Genomic DNA, 26,482 nt, shown 5'->3' on the forward strand with positions numbered 1-26,482 from the left:
AAAAGTTGGTAAGCAATCTCTTCTAATATCTTTTGTGGATTTCCACAATAGAAAGCTAAGTTTCATTGGAGTCAAGGCCTTTTTTAAATTCTCCGCTGCATCTCCAGCAGCTCAAATAGTGTCTGGTGTATAGTATTTGCTCAGTAAATATTTGCTGAATGTACAAGTGCATACAACATATAAAAGTGATAATTAGAGTATTATAAAAATGAAAAATCAGAGACAATATAAAATGTCCATTCAAACAGAGAAAGAAAGAACTTGTATACTCATAATGGGAACAGTATTTAGCAGTTAAGTAAATAAACTAGAAATCCACGTATAAACCTCAAACAACACTGAATAAAAAAAGCAAATTGCAGAATTGTAAACTTAAAGTTTATAAACACGTGGCACAAGGCTATTTTATTAAGTATAAAATCATACATGCATGAAATGATGCATACCAAATAATCATTACCTCTGGGGAAAACAAGAGAAATGTTACCAGGAAAAGATTGCAAGGGAGCTTTAACTCAATCTGTAATAATTTTATTTCTGAGATAAAAATCTGGAACATGGCAAAATATTAGAATTTAATAGGACTAAATGTTAATTGTTATGCTCTTTTATATGTTAAAACTAATCATAATTTTAAAAAGTAAAGGATTGATAAGTAAACCTAAGAATGTGTATGGAAAACTAAATAAATCACCAGCCTTGGCCTAATCAAGATAAAGAAAATGTTTGATCAATGAAGAAAGTCAGTACAGGTATACAGAACAAGTTAAGAGACTACATTCTACAACTCTGAGCAAATACATCTGAAAGAATGACTCAATGAAATGGGTGCTCTTTCTAGAAAAATTAGAAGTTATAAAAATTGATGAGAGAGAAAGAAACTGCAGGTGAAAAGGGGCAGAGAAATATTCTCAAAAAAAAAAAACAAAAAAAACAAAAAACCCAGGCTCAAATAATTTACCACTAAACTCTTAAATCTTTGAGGAATAGATTTCCTCTGTCTAAACTTTTCTAAAGCATAAAGACAGAAAAAGCCCTTTTTTTGAAATTACTTGAAAAAAGGCAGTGTTTTCATAAAGTAGGTATTAAGAATTCCTATTGTGTCATTCACTGTTATATCAACCAAAACCAATCAATATTTAGAGTTTTAATGTTTAAATGTGAGATTTCACAGAAAAGGAAACACAAATGGTTCAAGCAGATAATTTTATTCTTTAAGTGAAAATAAAAAATTCTGAGATTTAATCTTCACAGAGATTAAGGCCATTACAACTAACACATTGGCAAAGATCAAAATGTTTTATAACACTTTATAAAGATTTGAGGAAAAAGGCACTCACACATTGTTGGCTGGACTATAAATTGGCACAATCCTTACAGAAAGCAATTTGCCAATATCTATCAAAAATAAAAATGTGCAAATCTTTTCACTTAGTAACTTCAATTTAAATTTTTACCTTATAGTAACTCACTTATGTGCAACATGAACTATGTACAAGGTTATTAAATGCAGCATTATTTATAACAGTAAAAGGCTGGAAAAAAGTAACATGTCTGTCAGATGGAACTGCTCTAATATATTAATGGTATATCCATACAATTAGAACTTAGGCATTTTTAAAGAAAAAAGTCAAGAAACCCTTCATGTTCTTATATGGGACAATCTCAAAAATACCATGTTAAGTTAAAAAAGGCAAGTTGTTGAAGAACATTGTGCATTACATAGTACATTTATGATTAAGTATCTCCATAAGGATATTCAAAAAGCAGTTCCCTGGGAGAGGGAACTGGATACTAAAAAGGGAAGGAGACTTTTCATTGTCTATCATTCTGTGTCTTATGAATTTTGAACAAAGTAAATGTTACACGTTCTGATGAAAAAACTTTTTTTCTTAGAAGACAAAAATTTGAAACAACTATAACATGCAACAGAAATATAAAATTTCAGGTAAATTCAAGTTAGTAAGTATTATATTTCTTTTACCTGAGGATAAACTTTTCCACAATTCCATTGAGTCTTTCAGGCTCCATCAGTGTATTTACCAATTCCTGCTCAACAGCCATTAGGGCCGGGCCACTAAGCTTTTTTTGTCCCCTGGTATGACATAAATATGTTTTAAGACGAGACAGTGTAGAAAATGAGTTTTCAATTCTTGCTGAAGTAACTGGCCAAGATAAAGCAATATATAATAGCTCTGATATGCAAGGAATATTATTGTGAAGGCCATGCTGAATAAACAAATAGCCAAGGTTGCTGAAGTTGATACAACCATAATCTATGACAAAGTTGAGCCTTGCATATTGCCGATAAAATCTAAGCTCTGGGATGATGTCTGCATCAAGTTTATAAAATTCTTGGACATCTTTGGCTGTTGCTTCATTTAATGGTTCATCCCATTTAAACAGCAGTTCTGAAATTTGCTTCATTTTACAATAATCAAACTCTGAAAAACATAATTTTAAATTTTGTAATATAGTATCCAAGCCTTGGTAGTAAATATTAACTTTATATTGTTCTTCTGTTGAGGCAGGGAAAAACATACTGTCTGAATTGCCAAGGTCTATTGTTCTCTGAATTTTTCTTCGTTTCTGAAATGAAGGTCTTTCAACTTCAAAACCTTTACAGGTTATTTTTTGACATATTTCTTCTGCTCCATTCCACATAGTTTTGAAATAGGTATCATTTCTTTCAGAGGATAAACATTCCAAAATTGCTTCTATTTTTGAAGATAAAGAAAAAATATCTATGGTTTCACTCTGAAGCTCTTTGGAAAGAATTCCTGTAACACTTAGTACCCGATAAAGAAATTTTAAACAAAAGATAAATTCAAATTTGGAAACCAATGTCAACAAATCACCCAGTTCATCAGCTAAACTTGTGTTTGAAGAATGGCTTGATAGAACTTCTAGTGTTTCAATAATCTCTGGAAGATCCTCAATCACAGACAGTAATGTACGATCATGGACTGTCCAACATGATTGTGATGTATGTTTCCTGCATGTTTTATTTTGACTTAGCTTATAAATGTTTCGAAAATTTGCAGACATTTCCCCAGATACATGGATAGTGTTGAACAAAGAACTGAGAGTATTTAGAGCACTTCGGAGCTCTTTTACTTCTCTACAAAACCTAATCACTGCTAAATCCAAAAAATGTGCGTAACAGTGTAGGTATAAAGCTCTTGGTTCTTCCTTCTTGAATTCTGCTGCAATTTTATTAAATTTTCCCCTCCAATTACAGGTACTATCATAGGCCTGGCCTCGTATTTTATTCAAATCAACTCCAATTTGCTGCAGGTAGGTTTTGATAGTCCTATGTAAGTTGGTCCCAGTCATCTCTTCAACATCTATGAAACCCAAGAACCTTTCTTTAATTAATACAGCCTTTGATGTTTTTTGTGGGTATCTTACACAAATTGAGAGCTGTCCTTTAGTGGAATTATCAACTGTCTCATCACATATTATTGAAAAAGCTGAAGAGACATTGATCTCATTCACAATATCTTGTAACATTTCAGTCTTTATTATTTCAATAATATCATTTTGAATTTGTGTACTATTATAGAAGTCAACTTGTGAATTCATAAGTTGAAACATTTCTTCTCCTTTATCTTTTGCTCGAATTTCTAACAATTCTAAAAAATTGCCTTTATTCACAGATGAAATAGACTGGTCATTTCCTCTTAAGAGTAAGCACTGCTTTCCAAGAAATAAAATATTTTCAATTATAAGCTTTAGGTACTTCTTATTTCCTTCACTCTGTTTTGAATGATTAGATACACTGTCACTAACAGCTTCATCACAAAACTGGTATACCTTCCAAAATTGCAATGACTTCAAATGCATTTCACTTTTTTCATGCTTTCTGAATTTTTCCAGAGTTTTTTTCCAATTGGAAATTCCCTGGCCTGCAAATGACTCTCCTCTACAGCTAAAATTTTTTTGGCAGAACAACTGGCACGAGTAACAGAATACCATGTCCTTTTTAATACTGTTTTCTAATTGCTGAAAATTCGAACACCAAGATTTTTTAATACTTCGTGATTTACCTTTAACTTTTTGTACTTTGGACGTAAATTTTAGGTGACATAGTCCATCACTAATTTTCATAGATTTCATACTGTATGTAGCATCTTGGTTTGACACATGATCTTTCTGTACATCCATACTGGAGCCACTTGTATGCTGACCGAGTGCTGGTGATAGTGAAAGGCTTGGCTGTTCCACACTACTATTAGCAACACCATTACTTGATTCACTCGGTGAACTCTCAGGAATCTTGGAAGAAAATGAGAAAATAATATTTGTTTGAACAGTTTTCAAATAATTAAAATATTGAACATGTCCATCCTACTAACACAATAAAATCAATGGGTGAGTTACAGTATGAGCTCCACTAGGGGGAAACATGAACAATTATTTATAACTTAGTATTATTAATTTCATGTCAAACTTGAGGTCTGAGAAATTGAATGTGAATATCAAAAGCATTTACTGCTCTACTTTTTGAGCTCCAGGATCAAAACAGGAACGAATATGCTTAAGCACACATACATACAAAATATATTTTAAAAAGGAAAGCTTAAAAAAAGAAGAAGACTGTAACAAAAACATTAAGAATAAAACTTACATCCGTAATGACATTTGCTGTTACTGAAGAAACTGTACCTGTTAAGATAAGGCATAAGTTCAAGATCTTTACCATAATCTATAACATAGCATCATTAATTATAATTGTTTATATCATATCAGGCAACAAAAAGAAAACTTAGAATAAAGACAGATTCTACATTCTAATCAAGCACAGCGAACAGTGTATATGTCAAATGTCTTCACATCAATTTTTACCTTGTAGTACATCAGAGTTCATGATGGGCAGGGCATCATGAGTATCTGCCAGTGATACTATATTGCTTATAACTGGAGTTGTATCTTTCTTTGGAGAAAGGCGATCCACTGAAGCATCATGCACCACAGAAACATTTACTGATAAAAATTAAAAGATTTCTTATAAGCCAGGCAGAATCAATCAACCAAAAACATGTTTAATAACATATTTCAACTTATAATGCAAATATCTAATAGCTTTAAGTACTGTTGGGTACTAGAGTAATTTTTATTAGTACTTAAGGATGGCCAGGTTCTTTAGGATAACATTAATAACAACATTAAACTGATAATTTACATTTCCCATCATTTCATATCTTCTACCTTTGCACACAACTTCTCAGTCCTTTCATACTATTTGCTTGAAATGTCAAGCAAATCTTTACTGTGAAATTACCCATGAAGAACAGAAGAGAGATTATTATAGAATCTCTGAATGGGTATCGTTTCTAACTCTTCCAGGATTCATAAACCTCAATATGAATGGAGCTAGGTTGGTTTCTAAGCTGGTACTGCAGAGTTTTCTCTAATAAGCCAGTATGAATGATGTATAAGCCCCAGGGAAATAATTCACTCCACTGTCCATATAAATAGCACCACTGGTCCAATATGAAGCTCTCTGATGGAATACATAGTTGGCCCTGGATTATCAGTTCTCTTCTATTAGTGAACGTCAAAGTATTTATAACTAGCTCTACTTCATGTGAAAAATATAATAGACTTATTTTCTACAAAGCAGGGCTAAGTACAAGATTCTCTATTCTAACACAACAATCTTTACAAATATAATAACTCTCTGGTGGTGTAGTAGTCTTCCTCTTAAGTAAAAATACTGGAAAACATTTCTTTGAAACAAGTTTTAGACTATCAGTTTAATTTGGAAATGAATCAAGGTATAAATTAAAGTAGTAATATTCTTCAATCGTTACTAAACCTCTGATAACTGCTAAACAAATATTACCTGTAGAAGATTCCATCTTAGCTTTACTATAAGCAGAGAAACAATTAACAGAGCAGAAAAGCTCTGTCTTCCCCAAGTCATTGGTAGTCTCAATCATTTCATCTGAGGGCTTCAATGATTTGCACAGAACAGATGTAAGTGTTTTGGCCGGTTTCTGTGAGAGAGTAAAATAATATTCATATTCCTGGTATATGACATAACATACTACCTCTGCTCTTAGTTGAAATATTACAAATAATAATGATAAAGTCACATTTTTGCACTTAATTAAAAACCAGAAAAAAGACACCTATAGTTTATAATAACTAAAATGAAGGAAAATCAATCTATTGGATAACTATGATTATTTGTCAGATATGTTAATAGCAATAATACATATACAAGCCATGAAGAAAGTGGTCTTGAAAGATGTTCACCGCCCTAGGCAACCAAAGCCAACTGGACAAATGAACAAAAGTCTTATAAGTCTTTCTTCAATGCCAGCTTAGGCATCAACTCAGGAAAGCCTTCCACAGCTAAGGACGAGCCAGAAAAGGGTACCTAACATACATTGCACCATGCTGTAGGAATCACTGTTTTCTAGGCTAACTTCATGGTAAAAATTGCAAGCATATTATAAGAAAGCAGAATACAAGCAGTGAGAGGTCTGGAATACAGTACATTCTGTAAGCAGTAACTGTGTAAAGGATAGAAACTGTGAGGTTCAACACCAATTGTTTCTGGTGGAACAGGAACCAACATTCCTGGACTTAAGTAGTTAACACTGATGGCAATGATGAAATAGAACTGCTTTTATGGGTACAAAGTGCAAAGACAGATGAAAATATTTTACACAGATTTTCTTTTTCTCTGAAAGAAGAGGATAGGCAAAGGAACAATGAAACAAAAACCAGAGTGTAATTCTGAAATTTGCTATTTTTGTCCCTTATTAGTATGAATTTTCATATTTTGAGAAATACAATTCACCAATATTTAACATTAACCAACAACAGTGGTATAATTTATAATTAATTTATTACTCATATGGGAAAGCTAATACTTAACTAATATACTATTAAGAAAATGTAGCCAAAATTATTACAATTATACCAAACAATCCGTTTTGAAATAAAAAGCCACCTAATGTTTAGACTCATAGATTTGAACATTTCTGTAATTCTTGATTATAGTTCACTAACAATATGGGTTTTCTCCATTATTACTATCACACAATATCTTAAATACAGCAGGCAGAGTTAGGTGGTGCTTTTTAACACATCCAGCCAAATCAGCCCTGCCCCATCGCACAGGCTTAATGAGTACTCAATACAGGCTCTTAAAAACTGGACAAGGTCTATTTATTGAGTGTGAGGGGTAGAGAAAGAAAAGAAGGAATGGCATTTCTTGCTTTCAGACAAAGGGTTCCATGCCTTCCATTCTCCCATTTCTGGGCCAAGGCAGGATACTCTCTTGGTATGGGCATTCTGCTATAGAAAAGATGTGGCTCACAAATGACCTGTTTGAATTGTGGCTTGTTAGGACTCCCATCTTCAACTGCTTGTTTTTACAGGAAGAATTTACAGGGATAGAATTAGGTCTTCTTTTTTTTTTAAAAATTTCTATTAGTTTTTTGGGGGAGGTAACTAGGTTTATTTGTTTATGTGTTTTTTTTTTTTTTTTTTAAAAACAAAGGTACTGGGGATAGAACCCAGGACCTTGTGCATGCTAAGCATGCACTCTACCACTTGATCTATACCCTCCCCCTAGAACTGCATCTTAAAGCATCATCTGAATGAGCAAAATAGGCCCACCTCATGAAAGGGGCTCAGACCACTAACTGTGTTCATTCCACTTAATCTAGCAGAGCAGGGCCAGCTTCTCTGCTCTCAAAGCCACCCACCCAAGGCTCTCCTTATCAGCAACAGGGGATTATTTGTCATTGGCCTCCTATGACTCCTGATTCAGAAAAAGCATGTTACATTCCTGATTCATCTTAACCTTGCTTAGGTGTGAGAATTAAATACATGGAATTAAAGATAAAATTTTTTGTGGCTTAATCTTACCAGTAGACTATTGTTATTTTGGCTATCTAGTTGATAAACAAGCTTCCCTCTGCCTTTTCTTCAAGGTAAGATGATCACCCTGAGATTCTTTAAGCATTTATCATGAATTGTTATGTAAGAAAGAATTGTCAGAAGTCTTCTATTTCATCTCCATCATCCTACCGATTGAATCTACTCCTAATGGTGCTAAAATCTATACCCTCACATTTTCCTCAAGTGGAAACTTTCACAAGCCAACTAATGGAAGGAACTCAATCTTCAATTTTTCATTTGAGTCCTATGCATTCAAATTTAAATGCAGTGGTCCTCACTTTATGTAACAGATCTTTATTCATACTTGCTTATATGATGTAATACTCTCTGAACTAATGAGATTGTCCTTCCATCTGAAGTATACAAAACAGACAAGAGCTAGTGTAACAGTAAGCTCCAGTTCTCACAACAGTTCATGATGATGTTGTTAGCAGAGTGAAACTCTGAAAAACAGGCATTCCTGCAAAGACTATGGTGGCTCACGTTCCGGTGTTTTACTAAGTACTGAATCTAGGATTTAAAAAAAGATTCAGTAAGAACTGATATTTAAGAATAATTAGAGTCTCTAAAGGTTAAGAAAAATGGCAACTTACAACAGTAGTCTTCTGACACATGCTGCACTTGGCTGCAGTGCTATTAGTACATATGGTAACAAATGGTTTTCTTTTTTCTTCATATGATGAAAGACAAGACTGGCTGCAAAAAGTTTTGCTAGAGGTAGTATCTTCCAGCTGGACACTGATTACATCCTTTAGATTTAAAATATCTCTAAAATAAATAACAAAGTCACCATTAAACTTTTTTTTTTACCGTAATTCTTTCTTTCTCTTCACAAGCTAAACCACTCCCTTAAGTAACTCTCTGCCCTGTTGTTTCATTTACCTGAAGAACTGTGAAACAGTAGTAACATCAGCCCTTAAATAAGAAAACTTGAATCTGGTTATCTAGTTCTACCACTTACAGTAAGTAACAGTTAAATCACTTATATTCCCTAACTATTAATTTCCTCATCTATAAAGTAAGGATTATAAACACATCTGATAGTGCAGTTTTGAGGATTACCTGGCCTGTATTAGTTGGTGCTAATAATAGAATGACAATGAGAAATCATACTCATACCTGATGAACTTTGGAACCTACAAGACAAGAGGATTTAAAAGCTTGGTCTACAAATCCCTGGGGATTCCCCAGATACTTTCAGAAGGTTCACAAGATCAAAACTATTTTCATAATATGAACATCTTATTTGCCTTTCTCACTGTTTACACTTGAACTGATGGTGCAAAAGCAACGATGGGCCCCTGCAATTCCTAGGTATGTACCTCAAAGAATTTAAAACAAGGACTCAAAAAAGTACATGTACATGCAAGTTCTTAACAGCATTATTTACAATAGCCAAAAGATGGCAATAGCTCTAATGTTCATTAGCAAAAGAATGAATAAACAAATTGTGGTATATTATTCAGCTATAAAAAAAAGAATGAAGTACTGATTTACCTGCTGTAATATGGATGAAACTTAAAAATATTATGCTAAGGGAAAGAAGCCAGACACAAAAGGTCACATGTTGTATGATTCCATTTATATGACATATCCCGAACATACAAATCCACAGACAGAATGCTGACTGATGGTTGCCATGGGTTGAGGAGGGCAGAGATAGGGGAATGGGGAGAAACTGCTTAAGGGATAAGGCATTTTACTTTGGGATGACAGAAATGTTTTGCAACTAGACAGAGGTGGCAGTTGTACAACACTGTCAGAATGTACTAAATGATACTGAAATGGTTTTTGTTAAATGAATTTTACCTCAATAAACTGGGAGGGGAAGAAAAGCAATAGTGGGTAAAACTGCCAGAGCCTTATTTAGCACAAATCAAGACAGTGGCACCAAAATGTACCAGTATTTATGGTATTCACTGCCATGCATTTACTGTAAAAGTTATTGATTAAAAACTTGATCCTTGAGTACATTGTTTTAATATTCTGTGAGATGAAATGGGACAGAGGCAAAAGTATTTCCCCTGCACAATGAAGTACGATGGTTGTCTCAAGGCAAATCCCATGTAGAAATATTACAGAGTTATAACCTGAGTTAGCCACTTTTTTCATGGAATACATTTTTGCTTGAAAGAATGACTATCAGACAAACTATTATCGAGAGGTGGTTATCTCAAAAATGAATAAAGACTGCTACTTCAAGGAAAACAACTGGCAATAGTCATTGCCAATGATAAAATCCGAGCTTTCAATGAGAATTAGAATTTTGGAAAACTTGTATCTGCCATCTCCAGCTTGATAGCTTCCCAATAGGTACACTTTCTTGATGAGATGAGTGATTAAAAACAAACAAACAAACAAAAAAACTAGACATGACTTTTAAAATATTGCATAATGAAATATGACAACATCTGGAAGATCTGCATACCTCAGCGAACCAGTAATTTCCAAATGATAGCATGCAACAAAAATCATTCATGGGTAAAACAATCATTCAAAATATAAATAGATCAATAAATTTTAATGTGACAATGCAAAAAATTCATTGATAAGGTTTCAGATTCCACATTTCAACTAACCTTTAAGAAACTACCACTCATGTAGTATCAAAGAACATACACAAAATATCTGAAAGGCTATTAAAACACTCCTCCCTTTTCCAAATAACTCATTTGTAAGGTCAGACTTTCTTCAGACTTCAACCAAAACAGCATTTTGTAACAAACTGAATGCAGAGGTAGCATTCTGAAACTGTCTGAGAACCTAGCCATACAGTAAAGCGGTTTGCAAAACTAGTAAAACAATGCCCACTAAATTTTTCTTAAAATTTCTCCTCACAGAATTTTTAAAAAGGCTATTTAAAAAAGGCTATTTAAATAAGGCTATTTTTCATGTCAACATGCACTGAGTTTATTACTTTTAAATGAGTTAATAATTAAATGGTTAAAAATTCCTCAGCTTTAATTTCTAACATCACACACACACACACACACACACACGTGTGTGTGTGTGTGTGTAATTTACATAAACTAAAGCTCTTTGGGTCTTCAAAAACTTTTAAGAGTATAAAGGGGTGCAGAAACCAGAAAATTTGAGAACTGTTACTACAGGAAATACCAAGATACCTAGAACCCTCAGACTATCTTTCAGTCTAAGTCTTCCAGATGAAAAACTCCTGAAATCAATACTGTTTAACACCTCAGTATTTACAAATTTTTACCATATAGATCTTCCTCGACTTAAGATGGGGTTACATCCAGATAAACCCACCTTAGATTAAAAACACCAAAGGTTGAAACTGCATTTAATATACCTAATCTACAGACCATCACAGCTTAGCCCAGCCTACCTTACAGGTGCTCAGAACACTTATACTACCTTACAGTTGGGTAAAATCATCTAACACAAATTGTATTTTATAGTATGAATCGTATGAATATCTCATGTAATTTGCTGAATACTGTACTGAACCTGAAAAACAGAATGGTTGTAAGTGTATGGTTGTTCACCCTCGTGATACATGGCTGACTGGGAGCTGTGGCTCACTGTCGCTGCCCAGCATCATGAGAATATCACACTGAATACTACAGCACTAGTACAGGAAAAGATCAAAACTTAAAATTCGAAGCAGGTTTCTGTTGAACATGTATCACTTTAGCACCACTGTAAAGTCGAAAAATAATTAAGTAGAATCATTGTAAGTTGGGGACTGTCTGTTTTATAATCTTTCTGCCTTTTTAAGCAGGTAGCACCAAAAAGTAACAGGTTAATTTTCAATATCACAACATTAGTCATTTTACTGGTTTAAAATATAGCTCTAACCTATGATGAGAATGAATGTGAAAAAGTATGTTATGTGTGTATAACTGAATCACTATGCTGTACACCAGAAATACAACATTGTAAATCAACTCTACTTCAATCAAAAAAAAAAAAAAAAAAAATAGTAGCTCTAGATGCAGTACCTGAGTTGTGACAAAAACTTTTCTAGGATTCACTGAATACCAAGCAGTGTTTAGGCCTTGGGGATATAAAGATGAGTATAATCTGGTCCCTAATGTCAAGAGGTTCATAGTCTAACTGGGGCAATATCAGTTCTTTAAAAACATTAATTTTAAAATCAGTGCTTTCAGAGTTATGTACACTATGAAAACACAGACCAAGGAACAATTATCTTGGTGGGTAGGGGTAGTAAGAGGAGAAGAAGGAATGGTATGGGAATAGACAAGAGGTAAAGATATTTGAGGCAGACCTTTAAGACAGCAAGAAATTAGCCAAGTGGAAAGTAAGGCAGAAGAAACTGCTGGCAGAAGCATGAAAGTCTGAAAATGCTTACTGGCTTTTACTGTTACTAGTCTACTAGGTTGTGAGCTTCTAATCTACTAAGGCCTTACAAAAGAAAAAAAAAAAAAAGAATTTTGTTGAAAGTGCCTAAAATTAACCAAATGCTGAGCATAGTTCTGAACAACTTCCCTACAAATGAGTGTTACAGCTCTAGTGCATGGGCTTATTTTGAACTCTGTTGATTGCTTTCAGGCTGGTTTCAACTGGCATACTGAAGTACAGAAATGACACAAATTCAAAGCTCTCAAAAAAGAGTTCTCTTTCTAACATGATTTAAACTGTCATTTTCAAAACTATCTTTCACTTGGTTCATGAACTAGAATAAAAACTACATTGACACAAAACAGATTTTAAATCACTGCTATTAAAAAAACTCACCCATTAGCTAACAGATAATTAGCTAAAATCTTGAGAACTATACATTAATACAAGAGGCTAACGAATGTGGAATAAAAAGTTCTGAAAAAAGCACAGGTTACTCTGAACAATGGATTCTCTCCCAACCTAAGCATCACTACATCACCTTTCCACCAATCTATAAAATATTATTTTGTATCAAAATATTTTTATCCCAAAGGAAGTAAAGCTTGTTCTGTGTTTTTGCTCATATTGGATTTCTCTGCCTTAGAGAACAACTTACACACTAATCTTTCCTGCTACAGCCTTTTCAATCTGTCTGGGAGCTCTGCTGAAGATGTGTAATGGGTAAACTCCAAACACAGCAACATGACCTTAACTTGTCAGGGCCTCACTTTCCTCAAAACCAAAGAAAATGTTTGGATTGGATGATCTCTAAGGTCCCTTCCAGTTTTATGATTCTGTAGGGAAAGAAAGCATGCTGAAAAGAGTGCCATACAGCCAGAGCAAAAAAGAAAAAGGACAATGTATATAAAGGTTTTAAAAAGCACAAGAGGAAGGTAAGTAGAGTTCTGGGAAGGAAGACTTGAAGCAAGGAACAACTCCTGAAGCAGCAGCCAAATGAGGAGCTGAAGCAACCAAAGAAAAGGGTTTGAGTTTGTTAACAGAACAATAGTGATAGCTAACATTTATTGGGTTCTTGTTACATGTCAGTATTGTTCTCATCACTTAAATATATTATTTAATCATCATAATTCTTACGTACATTTCACAAAACAGATAGGAATACTAAGAAAAGTTCTCAGTGCTCTTCAGACTTTAGCATGTATATGAATCAGCTGGGGATAAATGCACTTCTGATTCAGTACGTCTGGGTGAGACCTGAGATTCTGCATTTCTAACAAGCTCCTAGATGAACTTGATATAGCTACTCAAGGGTCAGAATTTGAGTAGCAAAATGTAAACTGAGGAAGCAAGATTATGGCAACCTGATTCCAGAACAAGATGTTATTTGAAAGGAATTTATTATATTTAGTAGCAAAATTGGTGGCCTATGTTTTTTCTTATTCTGAAACAAAGACATTTAAAAGTTAACATTAGCATTTAATGGATACTAACTAACAAACCAGAATTATAGTACTATAGGACTCTCAAAGCATTGATCCTTTATACATAACAAGATAAGAATTCAAAGTTCTGGACATTATGAAATCACTACTACTTCCTTTCTCCTTACCTAAATTGCCTTACATATGTGAAAAAAGTTAGGAAAAAAGACCCAATAATAGTTCATAGAAAACTTAAAAAGATTACATACATACATCTATGTTTACCTATGGCCATTCCATTTTTCAAAAGAATTAAACAACTTAATTTGCCATTACAAAAGAAACATTATATAATTTTACACCTTGGAAGATTCAAAATAACTGTCATATGACTAATTTTTAGTAGGCTGCTCCCTATACAGTTAAATAATTAAATAGAATGGGTAAGCAATAACCCCACTTATAGAGAATTTCAAATAAAAATAACAGGAAAGTAAGTTTCAGAAGTCATTAAACAGAACTCCTATTATTTTAATTTCTGCAAATCTCTTGATAAACAAAAAATGATTTCTGAAGACTGAGTTAGAGTCACTGAAAGCAGAAGCAGCTTCTTTTCACTAAACCAAGGTGATTACTTCTTTAGAAAAAAAGAAACTGTAGGAAATTACAACCAAGATTCTGATCGAGATCTATGTAGGGAAGTAAAAGGGGCATAATTTAGAATTATATACTTTGAGCAGTTTGAACAAGTTTTCTTGGGAAGAGCTGGTGAACTGGCAGATGAAATGTATTCTGTGATGCACGGTGTGGAGCAGAATAGCTGAGTAGATCCTTTCCTCTGATAAGCAGTTTGCCCCTTCTGAAGTATTTTTTTACAACCAGAACAGGAAACCTGAATAGCTGTGGTTGAAACCGAAGGAAGCATCTTATTCATGCCAGATGATGCCAGAGAAAGCTGCATGCCTGTAGTCAACTGAGAAGCTATAACACACAGAACAGGAAGGAAAAAAATTAATATTTACATAAAATTAAGTATTCATTCTTTCAGGTTACTTCTCTTGGACTTGAAACCCAAAACAAACAATGCATTATTCAAAGGCATTCTAAAAAAGTAGAATAAATTGAGTTATCTATAATATTGGTCAAAATAAATATGATTAACTTAATTCTATTACCACTGTCTGAAAACGTAGTGTTTATTTTCAGTTCATTCTCCTGAGTTTTGGGCTGTTGGGCTTGACAATACTCCTAAAAGAGAGTAGAAAATAATGATACCAACCAGTCAATCAACAGAAAATGATATATTATGCTCATATCTGTTCAGTGAATTGTATAATTGAACTGAACCGTAGTACATAAGTAAGCACTCCTCTTTTGGTGACTTTTGGCTGATAACACCAATCAAGTACTATAATATTTTTATAGTACCTAGATATGACTTTATAAATTTTGTTAACACAGTCCCTCAGTAGCTACTACAGAGAATAGAAACACTCAATAATGACACCTATTATCCCTCCTTGTTCTAATCACTAACAGCTGTCTTCATAAAGACCTTAAACACAGAAATTGATGCTGTACACTAGAAATGGACACAACATTGTAAACTGACTATACTTCAATAAAAAAGTAAACAAACAAAACAAAACAAAACAAAAAACCCCACAAAAATTGTTAGATTGGGCTGAATGAGTCTTACAAAGGACGATTTTTTCAGAGCAGCAGGCAATCTACCGAAACTGGATCTATGTCTTTGAAAGTACAAGAAACCTACTGAAGAAACAACAGATACTTCCTAGATAGACAACATTCCCCACTGTCACCAACTCAATGGGAATCATACCCTTACTTGGTACTGATTTACTTTTGGTTATTTCTAAACCTAGTACTAAAAATAAATCAAAAATGAAATTACTTTTCATTTCATTATAAATTTCAGCCGGTTCATATACAAACATTCTAAGCAAATTGGGCCCAATTTACAAAACACAGCTTGATTTAGTTTATCCTTTACAGGTTCTTTAGCATTTGATATGTCTAAAAAAGTTTAATGAACATGAAACTAATCTGGATAAACAATAAAGAAAAAATTCTAAGAATTTAAAATGTACTAATTCTATTATTTAATAGAGACAGAAGCATAAAAACACTTAATTAGTTATATTTATTGTTTCAACTTAAGGAAAATGAAAACAAAAATGTGTTAATGTCATCTAGGCCCATAATACCCCTAAGCAATCCTTTTATCAACCCCCAAACCCACTTCCAAACAGTCCATTCTCTCACATTCTTGCATATACCCATTATCACACTTAGCACATACTGTATTATTCGGTCAACTGCTTTGGGGAAGGTAAAGAATTAAGATTTTCAACCAATAAAGCAGCATCTGCATAATTAAAATTTATAATTAAAGCTACTCTAGAAGAAAGAAAATAAGGTAAAATATTTACCTGAGCATTGTTGGGTTCTGTCTTAATTTCACCTAGCCTCTTCAGTTGCGGTGCCACTGCCTTGTCACATTCACCATCTATCATTGATTCTTTCATCTTAGTGTCTAATACAAAAAAATCCTCCAGTTCCAAACTAATGGGTTTCTTCTTGGGGAATAGTTTCCAGATTCCTAAAATAATATATGAATTGATGAAGAGTCTGATTTTTAAAAGGTAGTCTCTTCAAATGTAGTAATTTTCTGGAAGCATAAAGGTTCTTTAGACAGCTTGCTCGCTTTTTTCACAGTAATACTGGCTTCCTTCTCTTCATCCATTACTCCCCAATATAGCACTGCTTTACACTTCTCCAGTAGATAACCCTCCATGCTTTCTTCTGGGACTAGTTTTCTCCATTTCTGTTCCCCTAAGCCTGACTATAGTATAAAACCACCAAACCCACAATTTTATTTATTTATTTTTCTTGGTCCCTGCTCCATGCCCTTTTAAACATCTTTATTCTCACAAGTTCATTTTTAACTTACAAAGTCTTAGAAAATGTAAAGCTGCCTATCTGAGGTTAATTCAATCACCCACACTCACTACCTCTCCAACCACCCCACTGCCCTCCTACAGAGCTGGTTATCATTTGTATCTTCAACACCTCTTCCCCACCTTACTGGTTCGTCCCATAGAATCATTTACATACATTCTGACTATTCTTTCTTTGAAATTCTCTCCTTCCTTGAATCCCATGACTCCAAGACCCATTTCTCCTCCTACTTCTTTGCCAATTTTCTTCTCAAACATTTATTTCACCTGCTTCTAAATATTTGTGTTCCTCCAGAGCACAATTCCTCAGAACTCTTCTTGCTTGCTCTAAGAGTACAAGCTCGGATTCAACTATTATCTATAGGCTAATTTCCCCCATATGCCTGTGCTCAGCTCATATACCTAATTGTCTCTTAAATTTCTCCACTTGGATGTTTGACAAGTCCCGCAAACTCAAGAGATCTAAAACTATACTCTTATATTATCCCCCAAAACCTGCTTTACATACATCCCTTTCTTGGGAAATGGCATTATGGTGTATACCCAATTTCCTAAGCCAGAAATCTAAGGGTAGTCCTAAATTCCTGTTCTTCACAAATCCCTACATTTAATCAACAAATTGTATCAAATATACCTTCTAATTATGTCTTGAATCTATTTTCCTCTACTTAATGCCCCCAACCCTCCATGAATGGATTCCTTTTTGGTAAACAGTGTTAAAAAAGAAACAACAGCCCCAAATGGAATCACTTGTGCTGAGTTCCACCAAGACTTAAAACACCTAACCTAACTTCAGTTTCACCCTCTCACTGGAGTGGAATTTTAAGTCAATTAGTCTGTTAATTTCCTGGTAGCACTAGTGAGGTAATTTGCCTAAGACTCCTCTGCTTTTCTCTAAAGGAAGGTGACCTTACCTAAAATACTCTTTTAGTTTCTTTGTCCTACTCTCTTTCTGCCTATAAAAACCTTCCATTTTGTACAGCTCCTTGGAGTGCCCTTCTATTTACTAGACGGGATACTGCCCGACTCATGAATATAGTCAATTAGATCTTCAAATTTACTAGATTGAATTTTTGTTTTTTAACAATAGCTAAAATCCAAAATCACAATATAAAAGATTGCTGAGCATTCAAGCTTAAAAAAGAATACCACTTTGTAACTTTTGAGGAACTATAGGAGTCTTTTGATTGTTCGGCCCCATGGCCTCTTTTTCAAGGACAGACTCATTCCTTGTGTCCTTCTTTAATTGAGGTCTATTTTCCGTTTTTCTGGTAGCTGCCACCTCCAATTCTAAATCCTATGGAACTCTTTCTCTTCCTGCCATCCTAGTTTGGCTGCAGAGAACAAGTGTCCAGGATTCCCCTTCTTATATCACCTCCAAGAAAAATGGGTACACTTTTTAAAAAAGGGCTTTACAATTAATGATTATGGAGGGTAGGGGATAACTAAAACAGATATGGTTAAGTCAAAGTTCTTACTGCAGTAATTCCAGGTCTATGGTTTATCTGAGTTAGTACACGAAAGACCCCCAAATTCTGCTATTATCTTTTATTTTTGAGGTTGGGGCTTAATCACCTACCTCACCCTAATCTTTAACTCAGCTTTTACTGAAAGCCTCTATCAACAAGGCAGAAAATTAAATAAAGCCTAACTGTGAAGTGCAATAGAGCTGATACGGCCTCGCTCAACCCATCTGAGCATTACATACAACCAGCAAAGCAAAACTCACAGGAAATGAACTACTAGACTGTCATTAAGTAGATTCCCTTCACCTGAAAGTAAATATGCTATGCAAGTCTAAACATTAATTAAAAATAAAACATCTATGAGTTCTGGCATCTTGGAATCCCTTCAAACATGTCAGTCATCACACAGGCAAAGAATAGAAAGTACTCTGAAAATGTAAGTAATCTAAAATATATTTCTGAGGCAGAGGAAAATGGTATATAACATTTCTTTAGCTACTAAAGAAACAAAAAGAGAGACATATATGAATAATAAATTACTTCCTTTTCAAATAACATAGGAGTAAAATATGTTCTAGAGATCTCTTTTTAATATAGTCCCACCCATCTTTCCAAACTGGGGCTAAACTACAGATGTGTTGGAGACTATTAACAGTAATAAGAGAAACATGGTTCCCGCTGGTTAATACTACTTGGCAACAAGTAATTTAAAACATTTTAGTTTAAACCATAGAGAGCTATATGATGGAGCAGAAAACAAAATTCACATTTGTTTTTATAGTAAAACATGAGTATCAGAAAGAGAAAGTTAAAAAAAAAAACAAACAAAATCTCTTCCAAAATTATTCCAAAAAAAAAAAATTGGAATAAATTTACAAGAGGTGAAAGATCTATATGCTGAAAACTATAAAACACTGTAAAAAGCAACTGAAGATGATCTAAAGAAATGGAAAGATATCCTTTGTTCTTGGATAAGAATTAATATTTTAAAATTGCCATACTACCTAACTCAATCTACAGATATAACGCGATTCCTATCAAAATACCTATGATACTTTTCACAGAACCAGAACAGATAATCCTAAAATTTACATGGAACTGTAAAAGAGAAAGAACAAAGCTGAAGGCATAACCCTTCCAGACTTCAGACTATATGACAAGCTACAGTAATCAAAACAGCATGGTACTGGCACAAAAACAGACATAGAGATCAATGGAACAGAACAGAGAAATAAACCCACACACCTATGGTCAATTAATCTATAACAAAGGAGGCAAAAACATACAATGGAGAAAAGACAGTCTTTTCAGCAAGCCGTGTTGGGAAAGCTGTAAATCAATGAAATTAGAACACTCCCTCACACCACATACAAAAATAAACTCAAAATGTGGACCCAAATATAAGATATGATACTATAAAACTCCTAGAAGAGAACATTGGCAAAACATTCTCAGACATAAATCATAGAAATATCTTCTTAGATCAGTCTCCAAAGGCAAAACAAATAAAAGCAAAAATAAATGAGACATAATCACTCACAAGCTTTTGCATAGCAAAGGAAACCACAAAAATGAAAAGACAACCTACAGTTGGGAGAAAATACCAACAAGGGCTTAATTTCCAAAACATATAGACAGGAATCCCACTCCTGGGCATCTATCTGGAGAAAACTCTAATTCAAAAAGATGCATGAACTTCAATGTTCATAGCTGCACTATTCACAAAAACCCAAGTGTCCATCAACAGATGACTGGTTTAAGAAGATGTGGAATATATGTACAACAGAACACTACTCAGCCATAAAAACAAAATATTGCCATTTGTAGCAACATGGCTGGAACTACAGAATATCATACCAAGTGAAGTAAGCAAGGCAGAGAAAGAAAAATTATATGATATCACTTGTAAGTGTAATCTAAAAATACAAATGAATCTGTATACAAAACAGCAACAGACTCCCAGACACAGAAAACAAACACATGGTTACCAAAGGGGAAAAGGAAGGGAGGAGATAAACTAGGAGTATGGGACTAACAGATACAAACCTCTATACATAAAATAGATAAGCAACAAGGATTTACTGTATAGCACAGGGAACTATAGTCAATATCTTGCAACAACCTATAATGGAAAATAATCTGAAAAATGTATTTTACTGAATCACTTTGCTGTATACTTGAAACTAACACAAATGTAAACATTGTAAATCAACTACTTCAATAAAAACAAAAAGAAATTGCAAGTTATAAGGAATAACTTCTGGACACACAAACAAATCTCTAGCTGGAATACAGACACTTTCCTCCTAGAAAAATAGTACAATACTATATACATAAACCTGTTGATGAAAAATTAATCAATAGTCAATCTAAGAAAGAGAATTTTATTTGAGCCAATCTGAGGATTTATAACCTGGGAGATAATCTCTCAGAAAGCTGTGAGGACTGCTTCACCTGTTAGAAGTTGAAGGCACAATCATGTACATTTTTGAGACAAGGGATCATATATCAAAATGAGATACTGACATTTTACATAAAGTTTATCAAAGACACACAATCCAGGTAAGCACATACAAAGCGAGCAGCAAATCACCAAGGTCTCTTACAGAGCTGGGAAAGAATGCTAATCTTTTAACAAGTTATATTGCTAGCCTCAGAAGAAAGGGGGAAAAATTGATCCTTACAGTCCAGCATGCATTCCCACCTTTGAGGAGGTCTGGTTAATGTACAATGTATAGGTAACACTGCACACTAAAGAGGGAGGGAAGAGGCCCAAAGAGAAAAAGAATTTCACGCTTAAAACTTTTTGTCTTTCCTTAAATACAAATTTTATTACATCAAAGTTGATGTTTCAAATTGCTTCACTTTAATTCCTCCCCACTATACTTGTGCTTATAGTGTTCTCCTCATGCAAAGTCATTTTTTTGCCTATTCAAATTTTACTCAGCTTCTAAACCAACTCAGCTCCAGATTTTACCAGATTGGCAAGAATTAAAAATAAAGCTGATAAAACTAGGCATAACAAAGTAGCTTTAAGCATGCTAAACCCTCCCGAAACAATCAGAAAACTGACAGGCTTTTCCCCTGAGGGCACTTGCCAGGATAGAGGAAAAAGCCTAAGCAGAAACTAGCAGCATAGTGACCTAAGGAGGCAGGAGTTCTGAGTTGCCTAAGTTGTTAGAACGAAAAAGGCACAATCTGGGAGAGGGGAGAACCTCAGAGCAATAAGCCCCAAATCTGCATACAAATATCCCCCCTCCCATTAGCTGACTCCAAAACTGCACATCTACAGACCAAGACTCCAAAAAAACCTAGCAGAAAATAGCAGGTGGGAGATTAAAGACCTGAAAAGAGATTATAGTAGCTTTGCAACACTAAGAACAGCTGAAATTTAAGCCCAGCTAAGGAAGAGGGGACTTTCACTTGAGACTCGGGGAGCCGTGCCCTAAGAGTAAGGGCCACCACACTGCAGCAGAAAAGACTACTTCCTTGAAGGGCAAACCCAAATAGATCAGCCCTAGCAATCAATGCCTAACAGGATCCCTCAACAGGATCAATGTAATCTGCTAGTACTATCTGCCTGCCAAAATGAAATGCAGCCGTCTCTGGAGGAGTCTCTAAAGATTTCCAACCACAATGTCCAGTATAAAAATCTTTGGGGCAAACTCCCCTTGCCACCCCATGCCCCCAAACAAGACTGAAAACCAAGAGGAAAAAAAAGACAGTAGAAACAGACCTACAGGTGACTCATATTGGTGTTATCAGGTGAGGACTTTGATGTGTTTTTGTTGTTGTTGTTTTTTGGGGGGAGGTAATTAGGTATTTATTTATTTGATGGAGGTACTGGGGATTGAACCCAGGGCCTTGTGCGTGCCAGGCATGCACTCTGTCACTGAGCTACACCCTTCCCCTTTGATGTGTCTAATAGAGAAAAAGATGGAAAAGTTCAGCAGAGTTCCGCGATAAATTAAAAAAAAGTCATGGAAATTTGAGAATTGGATAAAATACGGAAATTAAGAATTCAATAGATGAATTTAATTATAACAGTGAAATAGAAGACAGGTTAGTGGAAGTAGTCAGACTGATGCATAAAAAGATAAAAATACAAATAATGTAGGCAACATGTGGGACAGCAAAAAGGTCTGATACACATGCAAAAAGAGTCTCAAAATAATAGAAAACAGACAATGCAACAGAAGCAATATCTGAAGAAATACTGGCTGGATAATTTCCCCAAAATGAACAAAAATATCAAATCACATGAATCAAGAAGCTCTATGAATAACAAATAAGATAACTATAAAGGAAAACACAACTATGCACATCATAGTCACACTGGTGAAAACCAAAGATAAAAAGAAAATCTTAAAAGCAGATAGAGAAAAAGGACATTAACACACAGGGTAACAAAAATAAGAATGAAAGTTGTCTTCCTGTCAGAAACAGTGAAGTCCAATGGAATATTTTTAAAATGCTTGGGGGAAGTGGAGGAACTATCTAAAATTCTATGGTCAGTAAATAATATCCTTCAAAAATAAAGGTGAAATAAGGACATTTTCAGATAAATGAAAATGGTGAGAATTTATCACCAACAAACCTACACTGTAGAAATGCTGAAGGAAATTCTTGAAGCTCAAGAGAAGTACTCAAAGGAAATTTGGCATAAAGATTAGAAAAGGAAGAAGTAAACAAATTGTATTTGTAGATAGCATGATCGTGCATATAGGAAACCCTGAGGAATCTCCTCTTCCTCTCACTCTATCCCAATAAATACTACTAGAATAAGTGAATTTAGCAGAATCACAGGATAGTACAAGGACACTAGTTTAAAATCTCCTCTCTTATCAATTCTCTTCACCACTGTACTAGAGATTCCAGCCAGGTTAATAATGCAAGAAAAAAAATCTTGAAAAGAAATAAGTAAAATTGTTATTATTTATAGATGGCATGTATACATAGAAAATCCAAAAGAATCTCCAAATAACTGCTGAAATTTAAGTAAATTTAGCAAGGTCAATATTAAAAAAATCAATTATATTTATTTGTACTAGAACAATTAGAAAATTAAAAATTTGAAATAACTATTTTCTATAACATCATAAAACATCAAATACAGGGATAAAGGTAATGAGCTATGTCACAATCTCTAGACTGAAAACAAAACAATGCTGAGAGAAATTAAGGAAGATCTAAATAGATACAGCATGCTCACTGACTCAAAAGTTTTATGTCAGTTTTCCCCAAATTGAGCTACAGATCAAAATCCCAGTAGGAGTTTTTGTGGAACTTGCAAGATGATTATAACGTATATAAAACATACACAACCTAGACAGTCTTTACAATCTCAAGAAAAAAGTTGGAGGACTTCCAAAAAGGCCATAGTAATTAAGATGGTGTGGTATGGACCAAAGTAAAAATACAATGATTAATTGTAAGCATCCAGAAGCAGGTATACTAATTTCTTTGCTTTACAGCTACTTCTTCATGCATTACACTTCGCAAACATTTGTTTTACTCCGTTGAATTCTGCAAGCTCTTTTACTGGCATGATAGGAAGACTGGAATGGAAGGCTAAATGCTTTTTAAACCAAACTAAAATGCCCATTCGTAGTTCTGTAGGCTCATGTAGGCCCACTACTCATGAAGTACATAGGTACTGGGGTTACAGAGTTAATTAGGATGTGCAGACACTCATAATACTGCCTAGCATAGTATGATAACTGCAGCAGTGTAAATGTATACAAGGTACAAAGCAGAAATGAGGGAAGAGAAGATGGTCAAAGCAGTCTTCCAGAAGATGAAATTTGAGCTACGTTTTAAAGTAGGTGTCTAAGAAGCAATAATGGGGTATATTCCAAGTACAGGGACAGCATGTGGAAAAACACAAATATATGGGAGCTATAAAAAGATAAAGATAAAATACAAGAGTGCTAGTGGAAGGAAATTAAGTTGGAAAAGCAGACATGGGTCACATCAGGAAGGTCCTTGAACATCAGATGTTTGAACTTAACCTTGTAAGTTAGTAGCTTGGGGAGTTCAGAAAACATTTAATTCGTATTTTGCTTTTTAAATAAAAATTTACTCTAAAAAAACTAGTAAAACCATGAGATACACTTAACTGTGTTACATACCGAAAGTTAAGTAATTTTGGAGACTTCCAAAGCACTAATTTGTGCTAGATTAACAAGAGACCTTCAGAAAATAGCTTTTCCTGCCATCTGGGTGAATACAGCTCAATTCCTTGTAGCTGTGTCATTGATGAGGAAGGTTACAGCTTTGCACGTATGCATTTTGGATTCTGACCTGTATACCACCCATAGAAAATCCTAGAAGCGAATTCACCATTTTAGCAAGGGCATCTACAGTGCTGCTCTTGCCTCAGCCTAGAGTTAAATGGGCGAAGTGTTGAGTCCTGATTCCGACAGGGCTAAGTGTAATATAGTTCCTGTTACAAATTTCGGAGGCTTCTTGTCTTACATATTTCTGATGAGAAACACAAGCTATCGTCAAATGTTATTAGGGAGTCAACTCTTAAAGAGGAAATTCTCCACTCACCCACTTCCAAGCTTTCAGTTCAGATTAACTGAAAAGTATGATGAGACTGCATCTTGAGAAAGCTAAAAATGTCACCATTTGCAAACACCAGTCCATGCAAACCAAGATACTTTCAATCCTGTGCACTAAAGCAAAATACTGAAAAAGTGATAAAGATGGCACCTTCATCTAATTCCCATTACAAATATGAATTTATCACAAGCCAAACTTTTACGGTAAACATCTCTTTTAGCTAAGATTCCTTGCACTTCTTTTTGCAAAAGAAGTCCTAAGATTTTTTTTAAGTTTGAAAGCATCGTTGCTTAACGAAGGAGATCTACAAGTGTGATCAAGTCAACGTTTTAGAAACGGAAGCCGCGGAGACCAAAGACTGAAAGCCCAGTTACGGCGCAGGAGCAGTGGGCGGCGAGAAACGCTGGAAACCGGGGGGCAACGACGACCCGACTCTCGAGGGCAAGGTTAAAGGAGACCACAAGTACAATCCAGGGGCCTGACCCTGAATTCCCGACCCCCATATGGCGGCATCTGCACGCAGGGCCGGGCACCTAGAACCCCGGCCCTCCCCCACGCCTCATCCTCCCTCCGAGTGCCGAAACTCTCAGCCCTTCTCCGGTAAAGTACGGGCATAAAGACCGGCACCACAGCCGCTTAAGGAAGCTTACCAGTTTCTTTCAGGTACGCTCGCCGCGCGACGTTTCTCAAACGAACTTCGACGCGAAACGGTCTCTCAGGCCCTGCCCCTTTCCCGTCGTGCTCTGCGGCCGAGCATGCGCAGTGCAGCCGGCCCGGCCGGGCGTCTACTCCATGTGCTTGGAAAGGCGGTCTTGGGGCAGGAAAGGAGGTGGGAGACGGGGAGGGTTAGAGCCCAGACGGCCGACTAGGCGCTTACCCTCGAAGCCGCAGCTAGAGGGCATCGTCGAGATTGACTCAGAGCTCAGGAGAGGCAATTAGCTTTCCTGATTTCGAGAGATGGCTCTTTTGGCAACTTCTGTAAATCCCAATTTCCTCATCCTGGAAACGAGGATAATTATACTACCTATGTTATAAATTTGTGAAGATTAGAAAGGCAATGGTTAGTAAAGTGCTAGGTACAGAGTGAATTTCCATAAAAGGAATTATTCGCAGAAATGCGGAGGGGCTTCAGGTTTCTTACATTTTGCGGCACTCTTAGTATAGTAACATTAAAATAATCCCAAAACAGTGTGGCGAAAGTCATGGTTATTTTAAATACTATTTAACAAATTAACAGTTTCAGCACCTTAAAAAGTATAAGAACAAACACTTGTGCTATTCTTCAAGTCATAATAGGAATATAAAAGATAAGTAAAGTTGAATGATGAATATATTGCAATCCTGTCTTCGATCATACTTCCTGAAATATTATCGAAAGTCTAAATATGAGGCCTTTTGTGAATGTAATGTCCAGGCCAGAAGGGTCTCCTGACCCCTGCTACTTCAGTCCCTAAATATATCTTCTGCAGTTAAACCTCAAATTCATGTTACTGACTGGGTTCTTGGCCTCCTTAATCAATAGAAATTGGTAACAGGCCAGAGGAGAAATTCAGACAAGGCTTTACTGGGATTTGTGCTGCAGCATGAAGGAGTGAAAGCAAGTAATAGGTTTTCTTGCTCACTCCTTGAGAGGGGTGGGCTGGTCCCTTAAATGAGGTGACAGTAGGGGTGGGGCTGGAGCGGTGGCTTAGGTGGTCTGCCCACCTCCCCTTGGTGGTGGTGTGTGCAGGGATCATGCATGGTACCCTGCTTCTGCTCCCAGTACCCTGCTTTTGTTCCTGGCATTTCAGAAGTG

At 35.2% G+C, this 26,482-nt stretch overlaps 1 protein-coding gene across 1 annotated transcript; it reads right to left on the reverse strand.

The window, feature by feature from the left end:
- Positions 1 to 1,192: 1,192 nt before the first annotated feature.
- ZMYM1 (zinc finger MYM-type containing 1) lies at positions 1,193 to 25,442 on the reverse strand. Its single transcript, XM_010959922.3, has 9 exons — positions 25,338 to 25,442; positions 16,127 to 16,296; positions 14,849 to 14,921; positions 14,405 to 14,654; positions 8,517 to 8,691; positions 5,849 to 6,002; positions 4,849 to 4,986; positions 4,631 to 4,668; positions 1,193 to 4,278 (listed from the first exon to the last, which is right to left on the reverse strand). Exons 2-9 carry the CDS (start codon positions 16,220 to 16,222, stop codon positions 1,981 to 1,983), a joined length of 3,222 nt encoding a protein of 1,073 aa, XP_010958224.1. The 5' UTR covers positions 16,223 to 16,296; positions 25,338 to 25,442; the 3' UTR covers positions 1,193 to 1,980.
- Between the last annotated feature and the right edge of the window lie 1,040 nt (positions 25,443 to 26,482).

This window comes from Camelus bactrianus, chromosome 13 (genome assembly GCF_048773025.1).
Source record: "Camelus bactrianus isolate YW-2024 breed Bactrian camel chromosome 13, ASM4877302v1, whole genome shotgun sequence".
Classification (NCBI taxonomy): domain Eukaryota; kingdom Metazoa; phylum Chordata; class Mammalia; order Artiodactyla; family Camelidae; genus Camelus; species Camelus bactrianus.